Source organism: Rhagoletis zephyria, unplaced genomic scaffold (assembly GCF_001687245.7).
Source record: "Rhagoletis zephyria isolate East Lansing unplaced genomic scaffold, Rhagoletis_zephyria_1.1 Rzeph_scaffold_01573, whole genome shotgun sequence".
In the NCBI taxonomy this organism is placed as follows: Eukaryota; Metazoa; Arthropoda; class Insecta; order Diptera; family Tephritidae; genus Rhagoletis; species Rhagoletis zephyria.
The window spans coordinates 56972-79999 of NW_016158657.1; the positions used below are offsets into that span (position 1 = coordinate 56972).

Below are 23028 nucleotides of genomic sequence, written 5' to 3' on the forward strand. Positions count from 1 at the left end.
AACACTTTAATATACGTTTTTCATACGTCAAAAAAATGCGATTTTCAACCGGAACTATAAATCTCATTATATTTTAAGACATCCGCCAAAATATTTCTGGAAAAATATTATTATTTACGTGAACAAGACCGATTTAAAAATACTTATGAAAATCCATTTTATTTTGGTTACGTTGATAAAATTTCTACCCTTTTAATACACACCTTTTAAGCTTAAACTCTTTTATCATCTGAGGTGATTTTTGGAATAAACATTTTTAAAAACTAATTTTATTAAAAAAAACTCAATATTTGGAGGTATTTTCAAAGCGGTCCAGCTCAAGAGAATATTAATATTTTCCCGAAATCTTTTGGCTGGTATTAAAAACAGTATAATATATATTTTTTTTTTCATGGATAGCGATGCACTCTAATGTGTATAGATTCTTTGGAAACTCTGCGCAAGGGGAGTCATGAATTCAAAACTTTAAGTGCTTAAGTTAACTTAGATACAATTAATAAATAAACAGATTTACAACTTTATGAGAAGTCATGCTTCCCTCCCTGGTTCCCTTAGAAGAGATAATATTTATGTGTCTTTACCAACAAGAAAACGACCTCGAACACACGTCAAGGGTATGTAAAGCGCGCTTAGTTGGGAAAACTGCAGCAAATCTAGAGAACTCTTCAGAGGATTGGATGGCGCCAATAAACACAGTTTTTAAGTAATATAATAATAGCATTTATATAATATTCATTTCGACACTGCATACAAGTATATAGTGAAATGCAAAAAGACGTAAGAAACATCATAGTTGAAATGGAAAAAATCATAACTAATAAAAAATTCAAAATTCACTTTTTGATTCAAATGATGGATTTCATCGAATTACAACTCCCCACATCATTTTATGAAAAAAAAAATTAAAATATTAGTCACGACTTTTTCCATGTCATTTACGATGTTGTAACGCCTTTTTGCATTTCAGTTGACGATATGTATGTATTTTCCAAATTTGTTCGCTTGGTGCACCCTAAATTAACGCGCCTCTAATTAGCTTCAAAGAGCTAAGGGAATTTTTCTCTTTCTATGTTGCAAAAAAAAAAGCCAAGAGAGCGACCCAATTTCTGCTTCTATCGCACTAAGGAAATAAAGGCAAAAAAAAATATTAAATAAGAAATGTGTGTGTTATTAAGAAAAGAATGCACTATCTATTTGCATATATATGTATGTATGTAAATATGTACATATATATGTATGTACAACCACACGTATAACTACAACCTAAAATGTTCTCAATAATGCAATGCTTGAAATAATTGAATTATGCATATTTTGCTGGCAATTTCATAATGTCAAACTACATTGAACTTGAGTAGGTATATAAGAAAATTTGCACATTGACAACTGTTGATTGCGGTACACAAACAACTGTTCGATTTGAAATTAATAAAGAACGTCAGCTTGCTGCCTTCAACGTGCTATCTACATATCTCATATAGCCAATTTTATTATTATTAAGTAATAAACTTGTTTTCAGAGACTCTGCTATTCTGCTATTTAACGATAGATAAATGCGTGGTATGTACACATGTGCTTAATGTTTGCGTGTATGTAGATGTAATTTTCGCTCGCTTTCGGCTATGTTGTCTTTGCTAAATACAATATTTTTTTTGTTTATATGCAGCTGGAATACAGAAAAACCGGTATTTAGCAAGTTGAATACGTGCTAGTTTATACAAAAAAATCGTATAAATTTATAAAACAAACGGAATAAACAATAAATCTATACTTTTTAAGTATCCAAAGAATAAAACAAGTTTAACATTTAAGCTTACAATCGAAAAAAAAGAGTTTTGAGCAAGTTTCTCTATTATATGCATATTTATTTGAAGCAAACCAAACGGGTTATGCCTTTTATAGGCGAAACGTCTTAACTTTTTTTCATTTTCTTTTCAAAAAGTTCTTATTCTAAATCAAAAAGTTCCTAGGAAAACACTTATTACAGCATTTTCGCACAAAAACCACAAATAAAAATGGCCACCAAAGTGGATAATCGCATAGGATTTACCTAAATATGGAAAGAGAAATTTTATTTCGATGTGTAAAAAGCCAGAAAGACCTTTCTCGATTTCGGAAATATATTTCATCTTGCTCGTGCTGCACTAGCAATCTGCATTTAGCCTTTCGAAAATAAAAAACCTCTTGCGAAAGACACTTTACATGCAAGCTTTCTGAAATTTCTCAAGTTGACAGCATTTTCGAAATATATTGCATTACCACGTCTGACATCTATACATACTATATACATAGTAAGTAGATATGTACATACATCACCAAAGCGTTTAACTATTTATGATAGTTTCTGAACGTCCGTCCACACTTATAATTAAACCAAAGCAAACCAATACGTTTGAACCATGTTGCTAAAAGCAATAAATGCCACTTTGAAATCTATTTTCATGAAATCATGGAATACATACATATCCATACATATATATACATAGTAAATACTTTATGCCTGAATGCTGAATAGTTTTATACTTCTCTCAGATCAAGCAGATCTTTTTTTTTGTTTTACATTCTACTCCATTTCAATTACAATTAATTGAAATGCATTGGACCAATCAGCACAGTATTAGGCGTTCCTAATTGCTGCGAACAAAAGATTATTGCTTGACCGACAATTTTCACTCAAGCGTAACGCTCTTCAATTATGGCGCTACAGTGCAACTACAAATTGAAATTTAAGTTTTAGTAGGAAAACTTGTGCTACTTACAAATGTATACATTTCTGTGTTTTGTGGAAAAGTAGCTAGTACAGCAAGGCAGGCTTTAGTATGATGCACCATTCCCTTTATCTTTTTAACAACAAGGAATTTTTTGGAGACAATAAGAATATTGACTTGCTGGTATCGGAACTATTTCTTTCGCATTTATTTGTCAAGAGTTCTTCAACGGCTCGGCGCCATTTGCCGTCATATGCAGCGAATGGTTCGTTATACTAAAGCCAGCCTACGTACAAAGTATATAGTTGGAAGGATTTAAGCATAAATTATTCAAAAGCAACATAGTTTAAATAATTCGGTCATTATCCTGTTAAATGCAATTTCTATACATCTGACCAGTGATAAAAGGTATCGGCATTCTAGCCACACTAACTTATTTACGTTCCAAAAATACCGCCAACTCAAAGCTATGTAGTAAGAACGTGGAAGAAAATGTGGGGAAACGAGTCTTGCCTCCAGTAGATAAGTAGCTTGTGATATCTCTGTATATTTTGAGATAACGAAACAAAATTCTTAAAAGTAATCATGACAATGCAATAAATGAGAAATTAATGTTGAATCATTTTTAACTAGGTCGAATAGTAAATTATTTCGGCAACTATGCAAGTGTGTCCCTGGTACTACATTTGATCACAATCATATCCATACATCATGTAGTTACCTGGTTTAGGTTGCACAACCTTGTAATCGCGCGGCGGTGCTAAAGATTCTTTACGCGATTCGCCACCAGCTTGAACGCCAGCAAAATATTGATTTAACTCCTCTTCCGCCTCGTTCTGAAAATACAATTTGCATTAGACGATTTGATGAGCTACAAATATTGCGCTTCCTCCTTACTTTGACAATTAACAGATTATTTTCAATTAAACTTGAATCAGCCTCTAGAAAGTTTGTAGGGCGCGACATTTTTGTGAGTTATATATTTTGCCTTTGTTGAACTACGCAGAGAAAAATAGAAAATCCGCAACAAATCTCACAAAATTATAACAAAAAACGCGGCTGGTAAATAACAGCAGTATGGAATGTCATTCAGTGACAGCAAAGAGCTCTGTTTGTTTCACACAAATTTTGTAGAGAAATGTTGTAGACTATAACACAGGGTGACAAGTGTATCCAGCATTATGACTATCATTCAGGAATGAAGGCAAATAAATACGTATTTTATGCTTTTACATCCGTATAATAAGCTAAAAAAACTTTAAGGAATTTACCATTAACTCGCAAGCGAATAAGAAAATTAATTATATGATTGATTGCATCAAGATTATTTCTACTTACTTCAGTATAGAAAATTGAAAATATATATATTTTTGGCACCCTTTTTAACAGCTGGTTTTAATTCTCCACTTTTAGGTTAATACCAGATAAGTAGCTGTAGAAGAGGCCATAGTACATTTTGTAACATTTATTTCCATATTAATTTCGATGCTTGCCCGATTATCGAAATACTATAATTATATAATATAAACTAAGAGCAAGCGGATATTAAAGTGCACAGTTCTGCTTGGACTATAAGCTTCACATCATGGCAGATACCGCCGCTCATCCTATGGATGAGTTTTGTGGCACAAAATTTTGGGTAAGTACGCGATAATTTCATTACCTTCTTAATGCTTTCTAATTTTAACCAATGGAATTTATTAGGACTCAAATGAAACGTGGTGGACAAGTGATCCAGATTTTACTAAATGCTTTGAAAAGACTGTTTTGGTGTGGGGCCCATGCGCCTTCCTCTGGGTGTTCTCCATATTTGATTTTTACTATCTAAAAGCGAGTTTAGATAAGAATATACCATGGAATAAGCTTAATTTAAGCAAATTAGCGGTGAATGGGGCGTTGCTTGTGCTTTCGGCTGTAGATTTTGCGATTGCAATGGTGAAGAAAGGAGATGAAGGGACGGCTACCCGTATTTATCCAGTCGATATATGGGGACCAATAATAAAATTTGCTACATTTGTAAGTAAATATATGTAAATTGATTAATCAAATGGTAAATGATCTTTTCTATATAACCACTGCAGTTATTGCTGTTCATTTTTATACCACTAAATCGAAAATATGGTGTGCAGACATCGGGTGCACAATTTCTCTTTTGGTTTCTGCTTGTAATATTTTCAATACCTCAATGTCGTACCGAGGTGCGGGAGAAAAATGAAAGAAACAAGATATTGAACTCTGAAGTAGCAGATAAACCTGATTATTCTTGGGAAGAATACAATTATGTGAGCTACATGATTTATTTCGCATTTTCATGCGCTATGCTACTGCTGAATTGTTTCGCGGATGCCATGCCAAGGGAAACTAAATACAAACGCACTTATGTAAGTTTGTTTAAAGAGCAAAACATTTTCCTTCACATTTTTTTATATGCTATTATGTTCCGTAGAACGAAATACCAGAGAGTTCGGCTAGTTTCTTATCGCGTATAACATACACATGGTTTGATGTTATGGCGTGGAAAGGCTATCGTAATCCTTTGGAAGAGAAGGACCTTTGGGACTTGCGCCCACAAGACAGCTGTAAAGAAGTCATGCCAATATTTGCTTACTATTGGAATAAGAATGTGCGTAAGAATACTAAAACACGGACTCCAACTCCAACCCAACCAAAGGCTCAATATAGTAATGGAAAAGTAGAGTTTGAAAACCCACATGGACGAAATACCGGCAAGAAGGGTGTGACTTCAATTATGCCGCCAATCATTAAATCATTTGGTGGAGTATTTTTGCTTGGTTCGCTAATGAAGTTGATTTGCGATGTATTAACTTTTGCACAACCTCAAGTGCTAAGTTTAATTATTGGTTTTGTGGAAGATTACTCCGATGACGAAAAGGACAGGCAACCCCAATGGAAGGGCATACTCTATGCGGCACTTCTTTTTATTACTGCTGGTGCACAAACTTTTATGTTGGGACAGTATTTTCATCGCATGTTCGTTGTTGGTCTACGTATACGCACAGCGCTGATCAATGCAATATATCGCAAAGCTTTACTTATATCGAATGCAACACGTAAGGAATCGACAGTAGGCGAAATTGTAAATTTAATGGCGGTCGATGCACAACGCTTTATGGATTTAACAACATATTTGAATATGATTTGGTCAGCGCCATTACAAATTGCGCTAGCTATGTACTTCTTGTGGCTACAATTGGGACCCTCAGTGCTAGCTGGTTTAGCAGTGATGGTTATTTTGATTCCAGTCAACGGTGTTATTGCCAATCGCATTAAAGTATATCAAATAAGACAAATGAAGTACAAGGATGAGCGTGTCAAGTTAATGAATGAGGTGTTGAGCGGTATCAAGGTAAGATGATGGAATTTATGTGTTTAGTCAAATGAAACTAATTAGATTCGTAATCTGCTACACTTTTGTTTTGTAGGTACTTAAATTATACGCCTGGGAACCAAGTTTCGAAAATCAAGTATTGCGTATACGTGAAAAGGAAATAGCAACTTTAAAATCCACAGCATACCTGAACGCTGGTACCTCCTTCCTATGGTCTTGTGCACCCTTCTTGGTAAGCTTTACGAAAGCTTCAAACAAACATATTTTTCTTTTCTTTTCAGCGTTTTTACATCACAAAAATTATTGGAACATTAAATATAGTTACTACTAAAAATTAAATTAAATTTCTATAAACAAATTGTATTTATAAGGTTTCTCTAGTTACCTTTGCCACATACGTTTTATCGAGTGATGAAAATCACCTAACCGTAGCCAAAGTATTCGTTAGCCTAGCGCTGTTCGATACGATGAAACTACCACTGGCCACTTTGCCCATGCTAGCTGTCGATATTGCTGAGGTAAATTATCAACTTGCCGGATATTTTTGAAACCACTTATTAACTACATACTGGAGCGTATATGCATATGCACAACGATTACAAAAGCATAAAAACTCGTTCATTCCTTTGACAAACCTCTTTTAGCATCTTAATGCAGATATGGTGGCACGCACTACTCATGTGGAATTATGAATATTCATACACTACGCTGAGTTGTTAAGCGAAGTGTTCAACGGCTAGTTACGTTTTCGCGTACATATTTCTGTATTAATTGTGAAATGGCTCTTTCTGTATACATACAATAACTACTACCTATCGCTCATTTAATTTAATTTTCAATAGTATCATAACTCAAAAAAGCAAAACTCGAGATTAACGGCTTTAATGTTTTGAATTTACATATACTCCCATATTTAAAATGAATACAAATTTTGTTTTAGTGAGATACTGGTAATCGATACGGTTATGAAATTATTATACAACATAGAAAAAGCGGTAATTTCTGCATACTTACTTCAAATTCTGTATTTTTGGATTATGACACAATTGAAGTACATAAATGAGCGATATTTAGTTTTGCATGTTCTTTTTCGTTACAAGCAATTTTCTTATCTTCTATTTCTATACTTTTAGGTATCATTGGTCACATTCGCTACGTATGTTTTAATTGATGAAAACAATATTCTTGATGCAACTAAAATATTCGTATCATTATCATTATTCAACATTTTACGCTTCCCATTAATAATGTTGCCCATGTTGATATCCAACATGGTACAAGTAAGTCGACCAAAAAAAAACAACAAAATACAAAAAAAAAAACGTTTTATGTTGTTTTAAAATAGTTAACAATTTTTTGTTGAATGTAAATATGTTTGTACAACGATGTCTTCTATAATTTGTATGTTTTTATGTGTTTTATGTTTTGTTATAATATTATAAATTATGTTTTGATGTGAAACTTTTCCAGTATCGGCCGCCTAAAATTGTTCTCTATTATTAACATAGTAGAGGCCAAACTTTTAACAGCTGTCATCTAACAGTTTCATACCAAGTTAAAGGCCCACAGCACTGTTATTTGATATTCTGTTTGCTTTAAAAAGGATAACAAATTTTTGGAATGCAAAGAGATAAATTTCCTTGATTAATTTGTATGTAAACCACTTTAACCACAATACATTTGTACATTATTTTTGCAGTGCAAAACATCTTCAGTGGATTTTGGCGGGCTGAGATTTTGCTCTGTTATTAACTTTACATATGAATGTTAACCCTTTAACAGCTGTAGGCGCACAGTATCAGCACCAAAGAACTGCTGTTGTATTGCAGGCAAATACGAGCGCAAATATCCATAAGAATAGGAATATGAATTCCTAACAAATAAGGAAATACATTACTTATTTAAAATAGAAGAAAAACGCCGAAAGTTGAATATAAAAAAATAAAATGAAATGAAATGCATAATCGATGGTCCTATGCAATAACGGCACAAATTGCCTACGCTGTTAACATGTTTCACATCAAAACATTGCAAGTGCTAAGCGCACTCGCATTTTTTTATTTTTTATTTTTTATTTTTACTTCGATTGGTTCGGCAACAAATTCAAATTAAACAATGCGTCTATGTAATACCCAGTAACTGTGATTATTTAAAGATTTTTCAAAAGATTAATTGGCAAAAATTATTCCCAAAATTGGTAAATTTTGAAATTCTACCCATAAACATTCAAAAGCATGCGCATATTTTAAATCACCAGCTATTATCTGGTAGGGATTTAAATAACAGCTAAATACATATTTCAAAAACTTATTTACAAAAACTCAAAATATAGAGACAGACGACTGGTGCTGGCCATAAAATCTTTATTTTAAAATAATTTGTATACTTTACATATTAAACCGAAAAAATCAAAAAACTAAAAAATTCACCCAACGTTTTTTGCCTGCCTATGCTAACAATAACAACTGCACGTTCATGCCTGTAAATTAAATGTAATAAAATACAGTAGCATTAAAGCTAATGTCTTAACTTTTTTTTCATTTCCCCTCCAACAACAACAACAATAATAGACACAAGTATCTGTGCAACGTATTAACAAGTTTATGAATAGCGAGGAGTTGGATCCAAACAGTGTACAGCATGATCCTAAAGAATGTAAGTTTACATTACAAAACTAGTCAAATTTGTATTTTTCTGACTCATAATTCAATTCCCATTATAGGTGATCCCTTGATCATTAGAAAAGGCAAATTCTCTTGGGGTGAAGGCGAAGAGACATTGAAAAATATTGATATGACCGTAAGAAAGAATACATTGTGTGCTGTTGTTGGCACTGTTGGCTCGGGTAAATCTTCACTCATACAAGCGCTGCTTGGCGAGATGGATAAATTGTCAGGTCGCGTAAACACCGTCGGATCGATTGCCTATGTGCCGCAACAGGCATGGATACAAAATGCCACTGTGCGTGATAATATTCTCTTTGGTTTGGAATATGATCGCAAGCGTTATAATCGCGTTGTAGATGCTTGTGCACTGCGTTCAGATATTGAAATGCTATCGGCAGGCGATCAGACTGAAATCGGTGAAAAGGGCATTAATTTATCTGGTGGTCAAAAGCAACGTATCTCATTGGCGCGCGCTGTTTACAGTAATGCCGATGTATATCTGCTCGATGATCCGTTAAGTGCTGTCGATTCACATGTGGGTAAACATATTTTCGAAGAAGTGGTCGGACCGAATGGTCTCTTGGCGAAGAAGACACGTGTACTGGTAACACATGGCATTACGTTCCTGCCACAAACGGATAATATATATGTTATGAAAATGGGTGAGATTAGCGAAAGTGGTACCTATCAGGAGTTGTTGGCGCGTAAAGGTGCCTTTGCTGAATTCATAATACAACATTTGCAAGAGGCTGCGGAGGAAGTAGAGGATTTGGATGAGATTAAACAACAGCTGGAGGGTACTGTGAAATCAGAAGAACTACTGGGTACATTCGAAAAGGTCATATCGTTGGCGCGTACTGAAAGTTTATCGGATTCTGTGTAAGTACGATAGCCGTCTTTTTTCTGGTTTCTATTAGTGTATGAAGTAAAATAAGAAGACGAATGTGAAGTCGAATGCGAAGGCGAATACAAGTACATAGATTAATAAAAGTAGTACCAGGACAAAAATCACCGACTTTTACCTACCTGCGGGTAAAACCATACAACGATCAACCCATAATCTAATACCTCAATCATCGACGAAAATCACATTACTTACCTGTTAAATGAACATAAATTAAGGACAAAAGCTCGAACCAGAGAGAACAAAAAATTACACTGAAGTTGGCACAATGCCGAAACTGGTTTGTCTGCAAACCATCCATGCTATTGTTAAGTTTAGGCCTATTTTATATTCACATTTTCATTGTTGGTGTTTCCGACAGGGTATGAGTATAATGTATTGTGGAACGAAATATGACAATGAAGATGGCACAACGCCGAAGCCGGTTTGTCCCCAAACCGAAATTGACAAGGGATGACGGAAATTGTTCGGCAATTCACTATTTTTTATGCAATTTATGTCATACAAACAATTTTGAATTCACATTCGTCTATGTTGCTGTTGTTTTTAATTAAGTAACATTTTCTATTGCATTTCTTTGCTGCAGCTCTGTGAAATCATTAGATAGCAGTAAAGGCAGCTTGCGACGACGAAAAACGGGTCGTCAAGATTCTGTGGTGTCTGCTATTTCGACAGTGTCGCAGCAGAAGAAATTGGCCGTGGATGAGGGTAAACTAATTGAAACTGAGAAATCGGAAACCGGTGGCGTAAGTATTTCTATTCATATTTTATTTTGGTTATTTTTATATTGAAATATCATTTTATTTATACAGGTACAACTAGCTGTTTACAAGCATTACATTAAAAGTGTTGGCATTTTCCTATCCCTCGCAACCTTAATTTTGAATTTCGTCTATCAGGCATTTTCAATTGGTTCGAACTTGTGGCTCACACAGTGGTCCAATGATAAGCGTGTAGAAAATGACACTAGCTTGCGTGATATGTATTTGGGCGTGTATGGTGCTTTCGGTTTTGGACAAGGTAAGCACATGAGTTCTATAATTCTAATCAGTGAAGCTATTTATATATATATATATTAAATATATAATGTACAAAAGTGTCTAGTGTTTGTTTTATGTTTTGTTTGAATTTGTATGTCTGCCTGACGTTTCATTTTACCAACTTTTATTTGCCTAAGCTACATACATGTCTACTTTAATGTTTTTATTTTTTTATTTGATTTTATAAAGTTTTGTATATTTTAATTTTATGTTTTTATTCAACTGTTATGTTTTGGTGATTGGAATAGATATTTTTTCTTTTTAATTTTCACATAGTTAAATTTTATTAGTTCTCCTATTTTGAGTTTGCATTAATTAAGCTTATTTTTCACACACTTACGCTAGTCGCTATTTTGTTGTTTAAATTGAACAGTTCTCACATGACATGGTGTTGGTTTTCCTTTAAAACATTTTATCACTTCTAAGCGAGATCTTCCTTCCTTCTTAGTTGTTTGTACCCTTTAACTCGAAACTAATACACAATTCCTTATTTGACTAGTTGAATGTCACACTACGTAATTGTAAATAAACAACAGTAGCCACTTAAATTGTACCTATATACATAGATATACTAAACTCAATATTAGTTGCTTTGTTCAAGTGCATTGGAAGAGGATTGCTACTTAAATTCAATTTTATTACAAATCCAAATTTACTAAGCATACACAGTGAAACAAAAATTTCTTTTTGATTAAGAAAAAAAGCGAAAACCATATACATACTTGCATACATATATTCTCTTACTTGATTATATGAACGAACTGTACTTCTTTCTCAACCACAATTAAAATAGTACTTGCCAGCTATCTATCAACACTTGCCGTTTCGATCGGTTGCCTTTACTGTTCGATGACATTACATACAAATCTATTATATGGTGTTTTGCGGTGGCCTATGGAGTTATTCGACACAACACCATTGGGAAGAGTGGTTAATCGCTTTGCGAAAGATGTAGATTCTATCGATAATATATTACCACAGAATTGGCGGTCCGTAATGACGACAGGTTTTTCGGTAACTACATACTTACATGAATCATGTCATTAACTGAGAAAAATTAAAAAATACATTTAACCGGCATGAAACACGATTTGATGCTGCAAACAGAGCTATTAAGACAAATTTAATAAAAATTAATTAAATAATTTATTTGTTTTTTTACTATGGACTCATTGTGATACCGTAAAAGACACTCAAGAAAGATTCCTGATTTCCTTTCAAAGTTCGGCAATTACATTCGTTCACCAGTGTGGCTTGCTCTTTACCTCAGGGCTGAAATAGTATAGCAAACAACGGCTTCCCCAATTTTTTTCGGATGAGCTTAACTCATCGAGAGGAGAAAGGTTTGCATACGAAGGCTGTGTGCACTTAACAGTAGGCACCTTTCTAATACTGACTGACTCCATGCTGCTTTGCTGTACAACTCAACCCTAAACCGCTGAAGCTTGTTAGTTGCTGTCTCACCGTGGTTAGGGTAGTCGGTGAGGTTAAAGCTACCGCCACCTCATATGATGCCATAAGTTGTACTGTAGTTTGCACACCAATAATGTTTTTGTTCCTTTGCCCATGGTTTCGACTGAGTGCTTTCCAAATAGAATTTTGGTGTACAGGTATAGTCATAGATTCTTCACTTCGCTGGTAACACAGCCTACAACTCTACCTAATGTGTTATCTCTCATGCTCGGAAGGAAGCTTATTCTGGTAAAAGGAATGATTGGCGTTTTTGTTGGTTTGATGCATTCTTTCGTTTGGTATGTTTAATTATATCGCTGAGGAACTTCGAACTTCCCGAAACATTTCTTCGTATGCCCGGCAAACCCCACGCAACTGACGCCTCTGCCCCTGTGGACGGACCCAATAGAGGCTGCACGCTTCTTGGGTCTTCCGTTAGTTGAACTTGACGACAACGACTTAACAACAACAACAACAACAACAACAACAACAACAACGGAAAATTGTCTAATTTCTTTAGGTTCCAGCTCAAGTTCTAGGTTTCAGCAATCACGGAAGTGCCAACCAGAGCGTGTGCTATTTCCTCTTCGGCTGTATAAAATGAGCTGTAGACGAAGTTACCTTTAAGTGAAGAGTGAAGAGAATAGTCTTTAGCGAAGCCTCAGTCCACCTTAAGGGAGCAGTATTTTATATATGTACTATACATTTAAGTTATAGTACAGTGTTTTCTGTTTATTAAACGAAACGAATCTGCTTGCAGTTGGAAAATCGTGTGAATCATAATGGAAATAGATACCTACAGATTTCATTCTCATGACTTCATCAAGCTTACATATATATGAACATACATACATACATACATACATATGTACATAAATGGTATTTGCTATTACAATTAATTTTGCTTGGCTTACAAAACAATACACTTTTGCTATCTAATGCTTGGATCTTGGATCTCACGAAATTAAAAAAAATACAAACTTGCAATTTAATTTAAAAGCTTTGCGCACATTAAACCATTGTAAAATTAAAAAATATATATCCTTGCGATTTATAGTATTTATTGGGCAAGGCAACAAACATGATTGAGATATGCATTTTTTAGTTTAATAAAATGCACAGTTGCATAATTCCCATACATGTATGTAACTAATTTTTTGGACAACTAAAATGTTAGCTAAGTTGCCTGATACGGGGACGGTGGAAATTTCGTATTTCTAGACTCGAATAAACTTGAAAAAAAAAATATATTTATTTTTTTTTTTTTGGACAAAGCAGTTTGAGCTCAACCATTGTTTTGACAAATTTACACAAAACATCAAATCTCAATTCTTATACACATATAAGACCCGACAACCATTGTTTACTCCATTTCACACTTATCATAAGGAGTGTATAACATAAAAAAAATTGTATTTGTTCGAAGCTGATTTTGAACACTCACTATGAAAGTATTTTCTATCCATACATAGGATAGGTCTGATGTGCATACTCTCTCTTTAGTTTTTTTTGTTTTTTAATTTTCATTTCAACATTTGCTTTATACATATTTACCCGCTACATCATGAATACTCACAAGAAAACAAATAATTTCTCTTAGCTACGCTACACTGAAAAAGTGAAGGAAAATTTTCATAAAAAACTTCAAAAGCTTATACGATTCTTAGCCGCCATCATAATTTCTCAAAATATCCAGACTATAAACTGTTATTGTTTTTCATAAGCTATTATTAACGCTTTCATTCAAAAAACCTATTTTAATACATATTTTGCAAGCTCGCATACCCCCAAAAAAAAGCTTCCGCAGATAATCATTGCTTTTCGAGGCGGCGGTTAAAAATAATCTATGTTGTCCGTTGTCAAAGAAAAATTAAATAGCACTGGTAAAAAATGCTCTTGAAAAAAAAATACATATGTTCTCACTAATAAACTTTTCTAATTACTTTCTTTTATGACATTAAAAAAAAAAACAACAACAACTACACCCATGTATATTCTTGCACTTCGTACGCGACTGAAGTGATTTTCAGTTACTATTCTGTTTTGACGATATCACTGGGTGGTATTTATGCATCAATCATACTTCATGATTTCCTGGTAGTAAATGTGTTTCGCTTGTCGATGGAATTTTTCGATACAACACCACTTGGAAGAATTATAAATCGATTTTCCAAAGATATTGATGTAATCGATAATGCCATACCACAATTATTGCGCGCTGGTATATCACAAGTTTTTTCGGTAAATTACTTTTATTTATACGTACATATGTATGTATACGTGTATATATTAGGGTGGGTCGATTCTTTGTTTTTACTAAAACGCATAATATTTTCGTATTCTACAGATAATTCCAAGCAAAAGTGAAGAAGAAAAACCATCGGTCGGAAATGAGTTTCGAGCCTGCGCATTTTCAAATGAAAAAATCAGGGCTTCGGAGCAAAGGTTTTTACATTTTATTTCGCTCAGAGCTCCGCTCTTAGCTATACTCCCACTCCCAATAAAAACATTTTTTATTTACATCTCGAGCCATAACCAACAAAAAACGTATGCGCCATTTTTTTGAAAATTTTCAGAAATACATCTAGGTGCTCTGGGAGCACTTCTGCATCCGAAAATCAGAAAATTAAAAAAAAAGTTGCCAAATAAATTAATAATAATTTGAAATTTATTTAACACGGTCATTTTCAGTGGCAAAAAATAATAATTTAAGTAAATTTATTAACTGAGGACGTTATTATTGAACATTTTCGTGAAAAAACAACAATAAAAATATTTCCAAATAAATCGTTCCTAGGCCAGAAAATAACAAAAACAAAGTATTTTTCTTTAAGGCGCAAATGAATTTTGACAGAATTAATGCTTTTTTCATTCCTTGTCTGGTTTATGCACAATGTATTCACCTTTTCTTAAAAAATTTCTATATAAAGTGTTTATATTTTAGTTTCTGACATATGTTTTACTTGTTTATTTATCTATTAGTATATTTTGGAAATACATATACTCATACTTTCCGATTTTTCCGTTTAAAATTCTGTTTGCTGTCAATGCACTTTGTACGGAAGAAAATGCACAACGCCGTCAGCAAAAAATTACCAAAAATCAACGGCAAGTACTTGCGCTTAATTTTACTACAATTGAATGCACTACAAAATTGTACACTCAAAACCTTTCCAAGAAATCCAACTGAATTTTTCATTTAAAAATGCGCAGGCTTGAAATTAATTTCCGATCTATAGAAACCGAAAATACCCTGTGCTTTATCGAAAAACGTTCGCCCGAACAACTAAACCCACTCTAGTATATGTCTGTGTATATATTTTTTATTTATAATTTTTCACTACCAAAAATCTGCAAAACAAAAGAAATTTTAAATTGTTTGACCAAAATCGGTTGGAAAACTGTTTACAACGAAGTATGTATGTATGCAAGAGAGGAGGGAACCGATAATTGTTATTTAAATTTTTTCTGGTATGAGAATCTTTATTTAGAAGATATCTATTTTTCGATCATATTTAGCGGCTGTTTTACGATTTTTTTTTTGTTTCAGTCAAGAAATAATTTTTTTGTCATAATGTTAATTATATTTAAAAAAAGGGTCTCCAGTTGCAGACAGATTAATAGCAAGTTTTAAAGAGAAAAATTAGTTTTTAAAATGAACATCACTCCTAACTGCATACAATTAGCGTAAAAAATATGCATACTCTGACATTTTTACGATTTTTTTTTATTTATATTTTCCGTATTAAAGCCATTTCTTCTCATCAAAGGCGTTTCGAAATAATTGAGTATATTCAAGAATTCAAAAATCACTTATTACACGCAAAAGGCGCACCAATACCTGTAATTGTAGGCTTAGAAATTCACATTGAAATTTTTGCACTTTAGCACTCATTCTTCAACACTTGCACACGACACTATGTGTAGTACATTTTTATATGTATTTAGCCAACTTTGTGGATTTTGCACTTAGCACACAATCTATTTAAGAACAACACTCACCACTACACCTGTACTTAATTCATTTTGGCTTTTGATATTTATCTCTTTCAAAATTTTTTACATAGCCATTTTTAAATAAAATTCATTTTTTTGTATTCAAACATCAACCAACCCTCCTTTGCACACAAAAACTAAAAAGACAATCAATAATACAAAAATAAAAACAAAAATTCTGCAGTTATTGCTTCCTCAACTTCTACAATCGCATTGGCACTTGGCTGTATCTATTGTTCCAAGGCCCTTCATGAAAAGCTACTCAACAGCGTGTTACATTGGCCAATGGATCTATTTGATACCACACCATTGGGTAGAATAATAAATCGTTTCTCAAAAGATGTGGATTCGGTCGATATGACCTTACCAATGTTATGGCGCATGGTTATATCGCAATTTTTTTCGGTAATAATTGTTTTCCAGTTCATCTAAAGCACATTCTTATAAATTAGCACAACAAATAATACAAACATACATACATATGTACAAACATACATACATACATACATACTTACCTTACCATAGCCGAGTGATTAGATGGTCTTATTACCATTTGGTAAATATCTTATGAAAATATACAGTTTCCGGTTCGATATCCAGCCCGCGAAACATATAAAAAATATAGGGCAACACTGATTTTGGTGCGGAAAATGTTAGAGCTGTTTTTGATAGACTTTTTTGTGCTGATTACGAATCTCTAAGTATAAAGTCTCTATCAGCTACAGATTTTTGCTATATTTGAAAAGCTCTAGCAAAAAAAACAAAAGGTTATAGAACTTTTCACTTAGGCTTAAATTAAAGCTACAACGCTCGACTGCTATTCTCCAAAATTCTTTGACTACTTACATATACTCAGCTATTGAACAATAAAAAATCAGTTACCAAAATCAGTTTTTGCTGTACAATAAATTACTATTTTTATGTGACCTTAGGGTTAAGGTGCAGGGATGGTATTTTTAGCTTAAACATTTTCCACACCAAAATTGTTTTCTATTTTTGTTGGCCTTTATAATAGGAAAACGTTTTCTTAAAATCAATCCCCACTCCACAAGTAATGAAAAGTAACCCAGTAGCTATAAATAAATGGAAAAAATCCAAGGGATTTCTAAGAGGTTGAGAGGACGCACACTACGAATTATAGGAAAGCTCGCTTAAATTTTAAGCAATACTTCATCACATGCGGAAGATTATTCCACGAGTCTTAAATTTCAGTAGTAAGCGATGTCCTACCTTTCATAAGTGAAATAATAAAAGAGACCGCATTTCTTATAAAACGCTCCTAATAAAAATTGTACTGTGCAGGCCTCTATTCAAAGGCAAGATAAGCTGCATTGTCTCTCAGAAAGAAATCTTTGCCATAGTTGGAGCAAGTTGCATTTCTTTTACAAAATAGTAAATCTCTTTGAGGGAAAGTTACTGTATTCGTTGAAAGCTAAGCAGCGTTGAAAATATCGGACATGAGTCACCTCAACGCCGCTCTCGTATGGGTACTTGGTCAAAGCAATATCGAAAAAAAGCGTTGTAAAAAACAAATAGATGATGGCTAGTCAGTAGTTCGGAAATATCATCGAGGCGGATAAGTGCCATAGAAATTAAAAAAAAAAATTGATTGATCAAAGTTGCACATATTTGATGTAATAAAATTAATTTCGAACGTAAAAAACATGCTTTTAAAATTGGTGTAAAAAACCGAGCGAACTTTTTCAACTACCCAATATTTTACCAAGTGCAAATATTTTTCTTTTAAAAGTATTAAAATAACTGTTCAAAACGTAGTGCATTCATTCTAATTGATGCTTTAATAAATATTTTTTGTTCGTTCAAACTTTTTTATTATGTGTACATTAGACCGCAAGAGAAAAAAATTCGCCGTACATTCCCAAGTCTAAAGTAGTTTTGCAAGGCGGTGTAGATTTTTTTTTTGCCGAACGTAGAGGTTGCCTTTTTACCTTTTTAGTCATATCTTCGGCATTTAAGGAGACATTTTTTTTTGTTCCAAAGTTCATTCCAGTACTTGCCCATCAGATCTCAGGTCTTATTTTCCCAACGAACAACCAGTCAGTAAATTGATAAAAAAAAATATATTCCGAAGAATTGATGGTTCTCATTTTTTACGATAATTTTGGGCAAAGGAGTGGAAATTTTGCTCGCGTTGCTTCAACAGTCGCAGTGGGCGCAAAGTAGGTTAGGTTAGGTTAGGTTGAAGTGGCTGCTAGGCCCAGTGGATTTTTTATTTACTTATTTTTTACTTTAATTTTCTTTTCATTTTTAGATTTTAAATTTTATGTTCTTTTAATGTTTTGCAAAGAAAATTATTTTTAAAACATGTTTTATAGCATTTCTCAATTTTTTTTTAAATTTTTAGATGTTTTGAAATAAAAAAATAAATTTTTTTAATTTCATTTCATTTTTAGGAATTAATATTTTTTTCGTTTTTACTTTTTTTATTGTTTTAAAATGAAAAATATTTTAAGAAACTTAATAACTTATTTTTTTTTTATATTAAATTTTCTTTTAGTTATCAGGTTTTTTGTTTAAAAAGGAAAAATATTTATATATTTTTTACAACAACAATACTTATATATTTTTTTTTTTTAATTTAATTTNATTTTTAAATTTTATTGTTTTAAAATGAAAAATATTTTAAGAAACTTAATAACTTACTTTTTTTTATATTAAATTTTCTTTTAGTTATCAGGTTTTTTGTTTAAAAAGGAAAAATATTTATATATTTTTTACAACAACAATACTTATATATTTTTTTTTTTTAATTTAATTTAATTGTTAGAAAATTTATTGCTAGAAGACGAACAGAATAACGCTAAGCCTTCCTAGTAAGCAGGTTTTTCAATTACTCTTTCCAAAGACAGAAAATAGCTGTCAAGATAATTGCCAGAACTGTAAGACTTTTGTTTTTGTTAATCGGCTTTTTTATTATAAAAACAAAATATTTCCGAATGTACATACATACATACATACATAGGTGTCGCCGAAAAATATAAAAAGACGATCCACAGGTTAGGCCAAAAACAACTTTTTGAAATTTCCTTGCAAAAATACTTTAGCTCAGGTGTGTACGGCGATTTCTTTGTTTTTTTTGTTTTTGTTGCTTGTAAGGTGGTACGCTCTAATGTACGTAGTACATATTGTTGATGCCCGCTGGCAACCACTATGTGTTCACAGTTTGTATAGATTTGCAACAATTTTTTTAAAAGCATGCTAATGTGTCATAAGATCCCCGCCGCCTAAGTGTAAAAACAATATTAAATTAGCTTGATTTTGGTTGTAGCGAGCGACACATTAAATCGATCTCACCTATTTTTTTTTTTGCAGATTAACCAAAATATTTCATTTAACACAGCGCATGTTCTNGTTGCCAGAACTGTAAGACTTTTGTTTTAGTTAATCGGCCTGTTTTTTTATAAAAACAAAATATTTCCGAATGTACATACATACATACATAGGTGTCGCCGAAAAATATAAAAAGACGATCCACAGGTTAGGCCAAAAACCACTTTTTGAAATTGCCTTGCAAAAATACTTTAGCTCAGGTGTGTACGGCGATTTCTTTTTTTTTTGCTTGTAAGGTGGTACGGTCTAATGTACGTAGTACATATTGTTGATGCCAGCTGGCAACCACTATGTGTTCACAGTTTGTACAGATTTGCAACCATTTTTTAAAAGCATGCTAATGTGTCATAAGATCTCCCCTCCGCCTAAGTGTAAAAACAATAATTAATTAGCTTGATTTTGGTTGTAGCGAGCGACACATTAAATCGATCTCACCTATGTATTTTTTTTGCAGATTAACCAAAATATTTCATTTAACACAGCGCATGTTCTTAACTACTTACTGTAGTTTAAATTAATTTCCCTTTTTTAATACATATAATTATTTAATTGATTGCATGCTGATTTCTTTTAAGTTGTTTTTTTTTATCGTTAGTCTAAGCATTTCAATATCCTTCCAATATTTTGATACTTATCCCCCTTTTTATTTTTTTTTCGTATTAAAATAGAAAAGCCTCGCAATTTATACTCGTATTTACATACATATAGAATTTATAACCGCATACATTTTACATGCATATATTTTACTTAAAACATTTTCCTCTAAATTTATCACTTTAAATCGAAAATCCACAAATAAAAATATTTACACACTGAAATTGGTGAATTTGCATTCGCCTAGTCATTTCACGCTACTTATCGGGATTGTTTTTGGCATATGGTTGTCTTAATTGTTCCATGGAGGTATTTGTCAAACTGCTTAAGAGCGTAATGCGTTGGCCAACCGAACTATTCGATACAACTCCATTGGGTCGCGTCCTTAGTCGCTTTTCAAAAGATATCGATACCTGCGATACCACACTGCCTGCTGTGGTGCAACAATTTCTATCAACATGCTTTGGGGTAAACAAACAAATTCTTTTTGCAAAACATGTAGTGTTTAACTTGTTTTTGAATAATATATATTTCGTATTTGGGAACTGAAAAAACAAAAAGCCTAATAATTACCGTATCATCTAGAAAAGATTAATTTATCATCGCCTAACCAATTATTTTATAGAAAAAGAAAGAGCAATTAGGTGATTGACATTACCGTTTAAATTGCTTTGACGACATTTTAGTATTAAGCATTCTGCATTAAAAAGCTAAATATGCAAATAAACTACGATCTCCACCTGTTTACTAACCGAATGGCAAAGCTATGCGCTGATTTTAACACTCGCATAAAAATTTAGCAAATTAACTTTATTAACAAAAACATTTTCTCGCAAATATCAATTACTTTTTAAAAGTGAAACTGCAAGTACTAGGTAATTTGGAAAACTAGCAGCTCAATATGTACGCCTTGCGCTGTGTCTATTGCAAGCTCTTATGTCGCATTTCCACTAGACATTGAAATTACACCAACAGATTGTGCAATAAAAAATTCTATCTGACAATGAATATTTCAATGTTTCAACATGGCGTTTTATCAATGCTGTACATTTGTGGTTTATCTTTCAATTCCTAGTGGAAATGCAGCATAACTTTATCACTAAAATNCTGCAAATTGATTAAAAGTTTGTTAGTGCATAGGTTCTTTAAACCGTTTGTAAGGACAGCTATGCCTCCGAGCGCTGGGTCCATTTATCGGTAATAAATACCGCGGTACATTCAGAGCCTCATTACACCCGTTACGCCAATAGTGGCTGACATCTGACGAGAATAGGAACTCACTCTCCAGAACCTTTACGCTGACCTTGTACAGTGTTACTTGCGGTTTAAAATGCGGTGTTCCAACCTTAATTAAAACGTTTCGACTGAAATATGGTATTGAGAGATATTGTGTCATCTAGGGAAAATATATCGAGCCAAAAGTATCGATGCAGTTCTCATTTAAAGTATCGCTCTAAGAAAAGTCGAGTACCCATTGTTATCGAATTGAGAAGACTCGATACCCAAATTTTCGATGCCAAATTAAAAAAATAATTGTTTTATCGAATTGAGAAGACTCGATACCCAAATTTTCGATGCCAAATTAAAAAAATAATTGTTTTCTAAGTTCTGCTTGACAGTAATATTGCAGTAAAGTCTGAAAGAATTGTCCCATAATGTTAATTCCTCCATTTCCAAACACTGTACTCTTGAAACGACCGTTTTCGCTCTCTTATTTTTTGTTCGCTTGAGCAGATGCTGTTTCTTAAGAGCGAGCGCTTTGGTGTATTTTTTTATTAGGTAAAATTTCTTTTGTTTTAAAAAATATTGAAAAAAGAGTGTATTTCAACGTGAAAGGTGGAAAGCTAAAGACTCGAATACAGCCAATCTCACAAATTTCGATAAAACAATGAAATTTTCGTATCTCAGACGTTCTCGAGCCTTTCCATTTGAAGCTATCCTCAATTGATTTTCCGTAATTTTAAATATTGTTATTATAATTATTATTATTACACATTATTATTATTATTATTATTATTATTATTATTATTATTACTATTACTATAACTGTTATTTTTTCTCGCTCTAATCGCTCTATCAAAAAAGGTTTTCATTAAAATTAATGAATTTTTAGCAGTTATTGCTTTTTTAACATTTATCCCCATTTCCATTTAATTTTTGCCACACTATTATTTCCAGTTAATGCCATTACAATGCTTTCGTGCTTAAGGAAAACATTCGAATATAACATTCATAAAAAACTTTTATTTTTTTATTTAAAAAGTTGAAGTTTTTTCTAACTTAATTTCGCACAGCAATAAACTAAAGCTCCGGTTAGCGCTGCATACTGAATTATTTCAAAACCAACAGCAGCATCCTTCATAAGCACCATAATATGAAGGATTTTTTTTTTAACCTTTGGCTGACCACTGCATTTATTACAAATTCTTTATTTAATAACTCATAATTGGCATTTTCCTCTATATAAAAAATCGCACATAAACACCAGCAGCAATTCGTGCAACTTACCCATCTTACCCATCTTACATTGAATTCTCATACCTTCTTGGAGTTCTTTGGCTGACATGATCTCATGAAAATGGTAAACAGCGTATGGCAGCAGTAAGACACTTTACGAGTATTTTCCACTTTATATCAATCAAAATTTTTACCTAAACATAAGTTTCTATGTTTATTTTCCTTCTTCCTTACACCACACCTCTACGCACCTGACACTACGCCCTTGCCCTGTCCGATATGTAGGCTTGTTTGCCTATTTCGCCGTCATTTTGCTGTACACTGGCGCTCTGAAGGCAGCCGAGCTACTTCATAACGACCTGCTCTATCACATAATACGCGCATCAGTTTGCCAATTCTTCGATGTTACGCCATTGGGACGTCTGCTGAATCATTTTAGCGGCGATATGGAAGTTATCGATGAAGAATTTCCCGGCACATTGGATAGTTTTTTTACGTTAATTTTTATGGT

General features: G+C 33.0%; 2 protein-coding genes across 11 annotated transcripts in view; one reads left to right on the forward strand and one right to left on the reverse strand.

Moving 5' to 3' along the window:
- Positions 1-3926, reverse strand: part of Pih1D1 (PIH1 domain containing 1) — a 35484-nt gene extending 31558 nt beyond the window's left edge. For 2 of the 3 annotated variants that reach the window (XM_017618191.1, XM_017618192.1), the window contains exons 1-2: positions 3606-3926; positions 3430-3544 (exon numbers count right to left, since the gene is read on the reverse strand). In XM_017618191.1, coding sequence (XP_017473680.1) covers positions 3430-3544; positions 3606-3674 — 184 coding nt within the window. In that variant the 5' untranslated portion in view covers positions 3675-3926. The remainder of the gene's footprint in view (positions 1-3429; positions 3545-3605) is intronic. The other variant, XM_017618190.1, reaches the window with a different exon arrangement.
- The window catches only part of MRP (Multidrug-Resistance like Protein 1), a 47181-nt gene that overhangs the window by 10239 nt on the left and 13914 nt on the right, over positions 1-23028 (forward strand). The window contains exons 1-12 of one of the 8 annotated variants that reach the window (XM_017618179.1): positions 683-703; positions 4122-4347; positions 4413-4724; positions 4790-5089; positions 5155-6075; positions 6152-6289; positions 7191-7337; positions 8628-8712; positions 8780-9602; positions 10214-10373; positions 10440-10647; positions 22803-23026. In XM_017618179.1, the coding sequence (XP_017473668.1) occupies positions 4294-4347; positions 4413-4724; positions 4790-5089; positions 5155-6075; positions 6152-6289; positions 7191-7337; positions 8628-8712; positions 8780-9602; positions 10214-10373; positions 10440-10647; positions 22803-23026 (3372 nt within the window). In that variant the 5' untranslated portion in view covers positions 683-703; positions 4122-4293. Of the gene's footprint in view, positions 1-682; positions 704-4121; positions 4348-4412; positions 4725-4789; positions 5090-5154; positions 6076-6151; positions 6290-6428; positions 6576-7190; positions 7338-8627; positions 8713-8779; positions 9603-10213; positions 10374-10439; positions 10648-11460; positions 11682-14139; positions 14361-16299; positions 16521-20307; positions 20529-22802; positions 23027-23028 lie in introns of those variants that run through there. The other 7 variants (XM_017618181.1, XM_017618183.1, XM_017618184.1 and 4 more) reach the window with 7 other exon arrangements.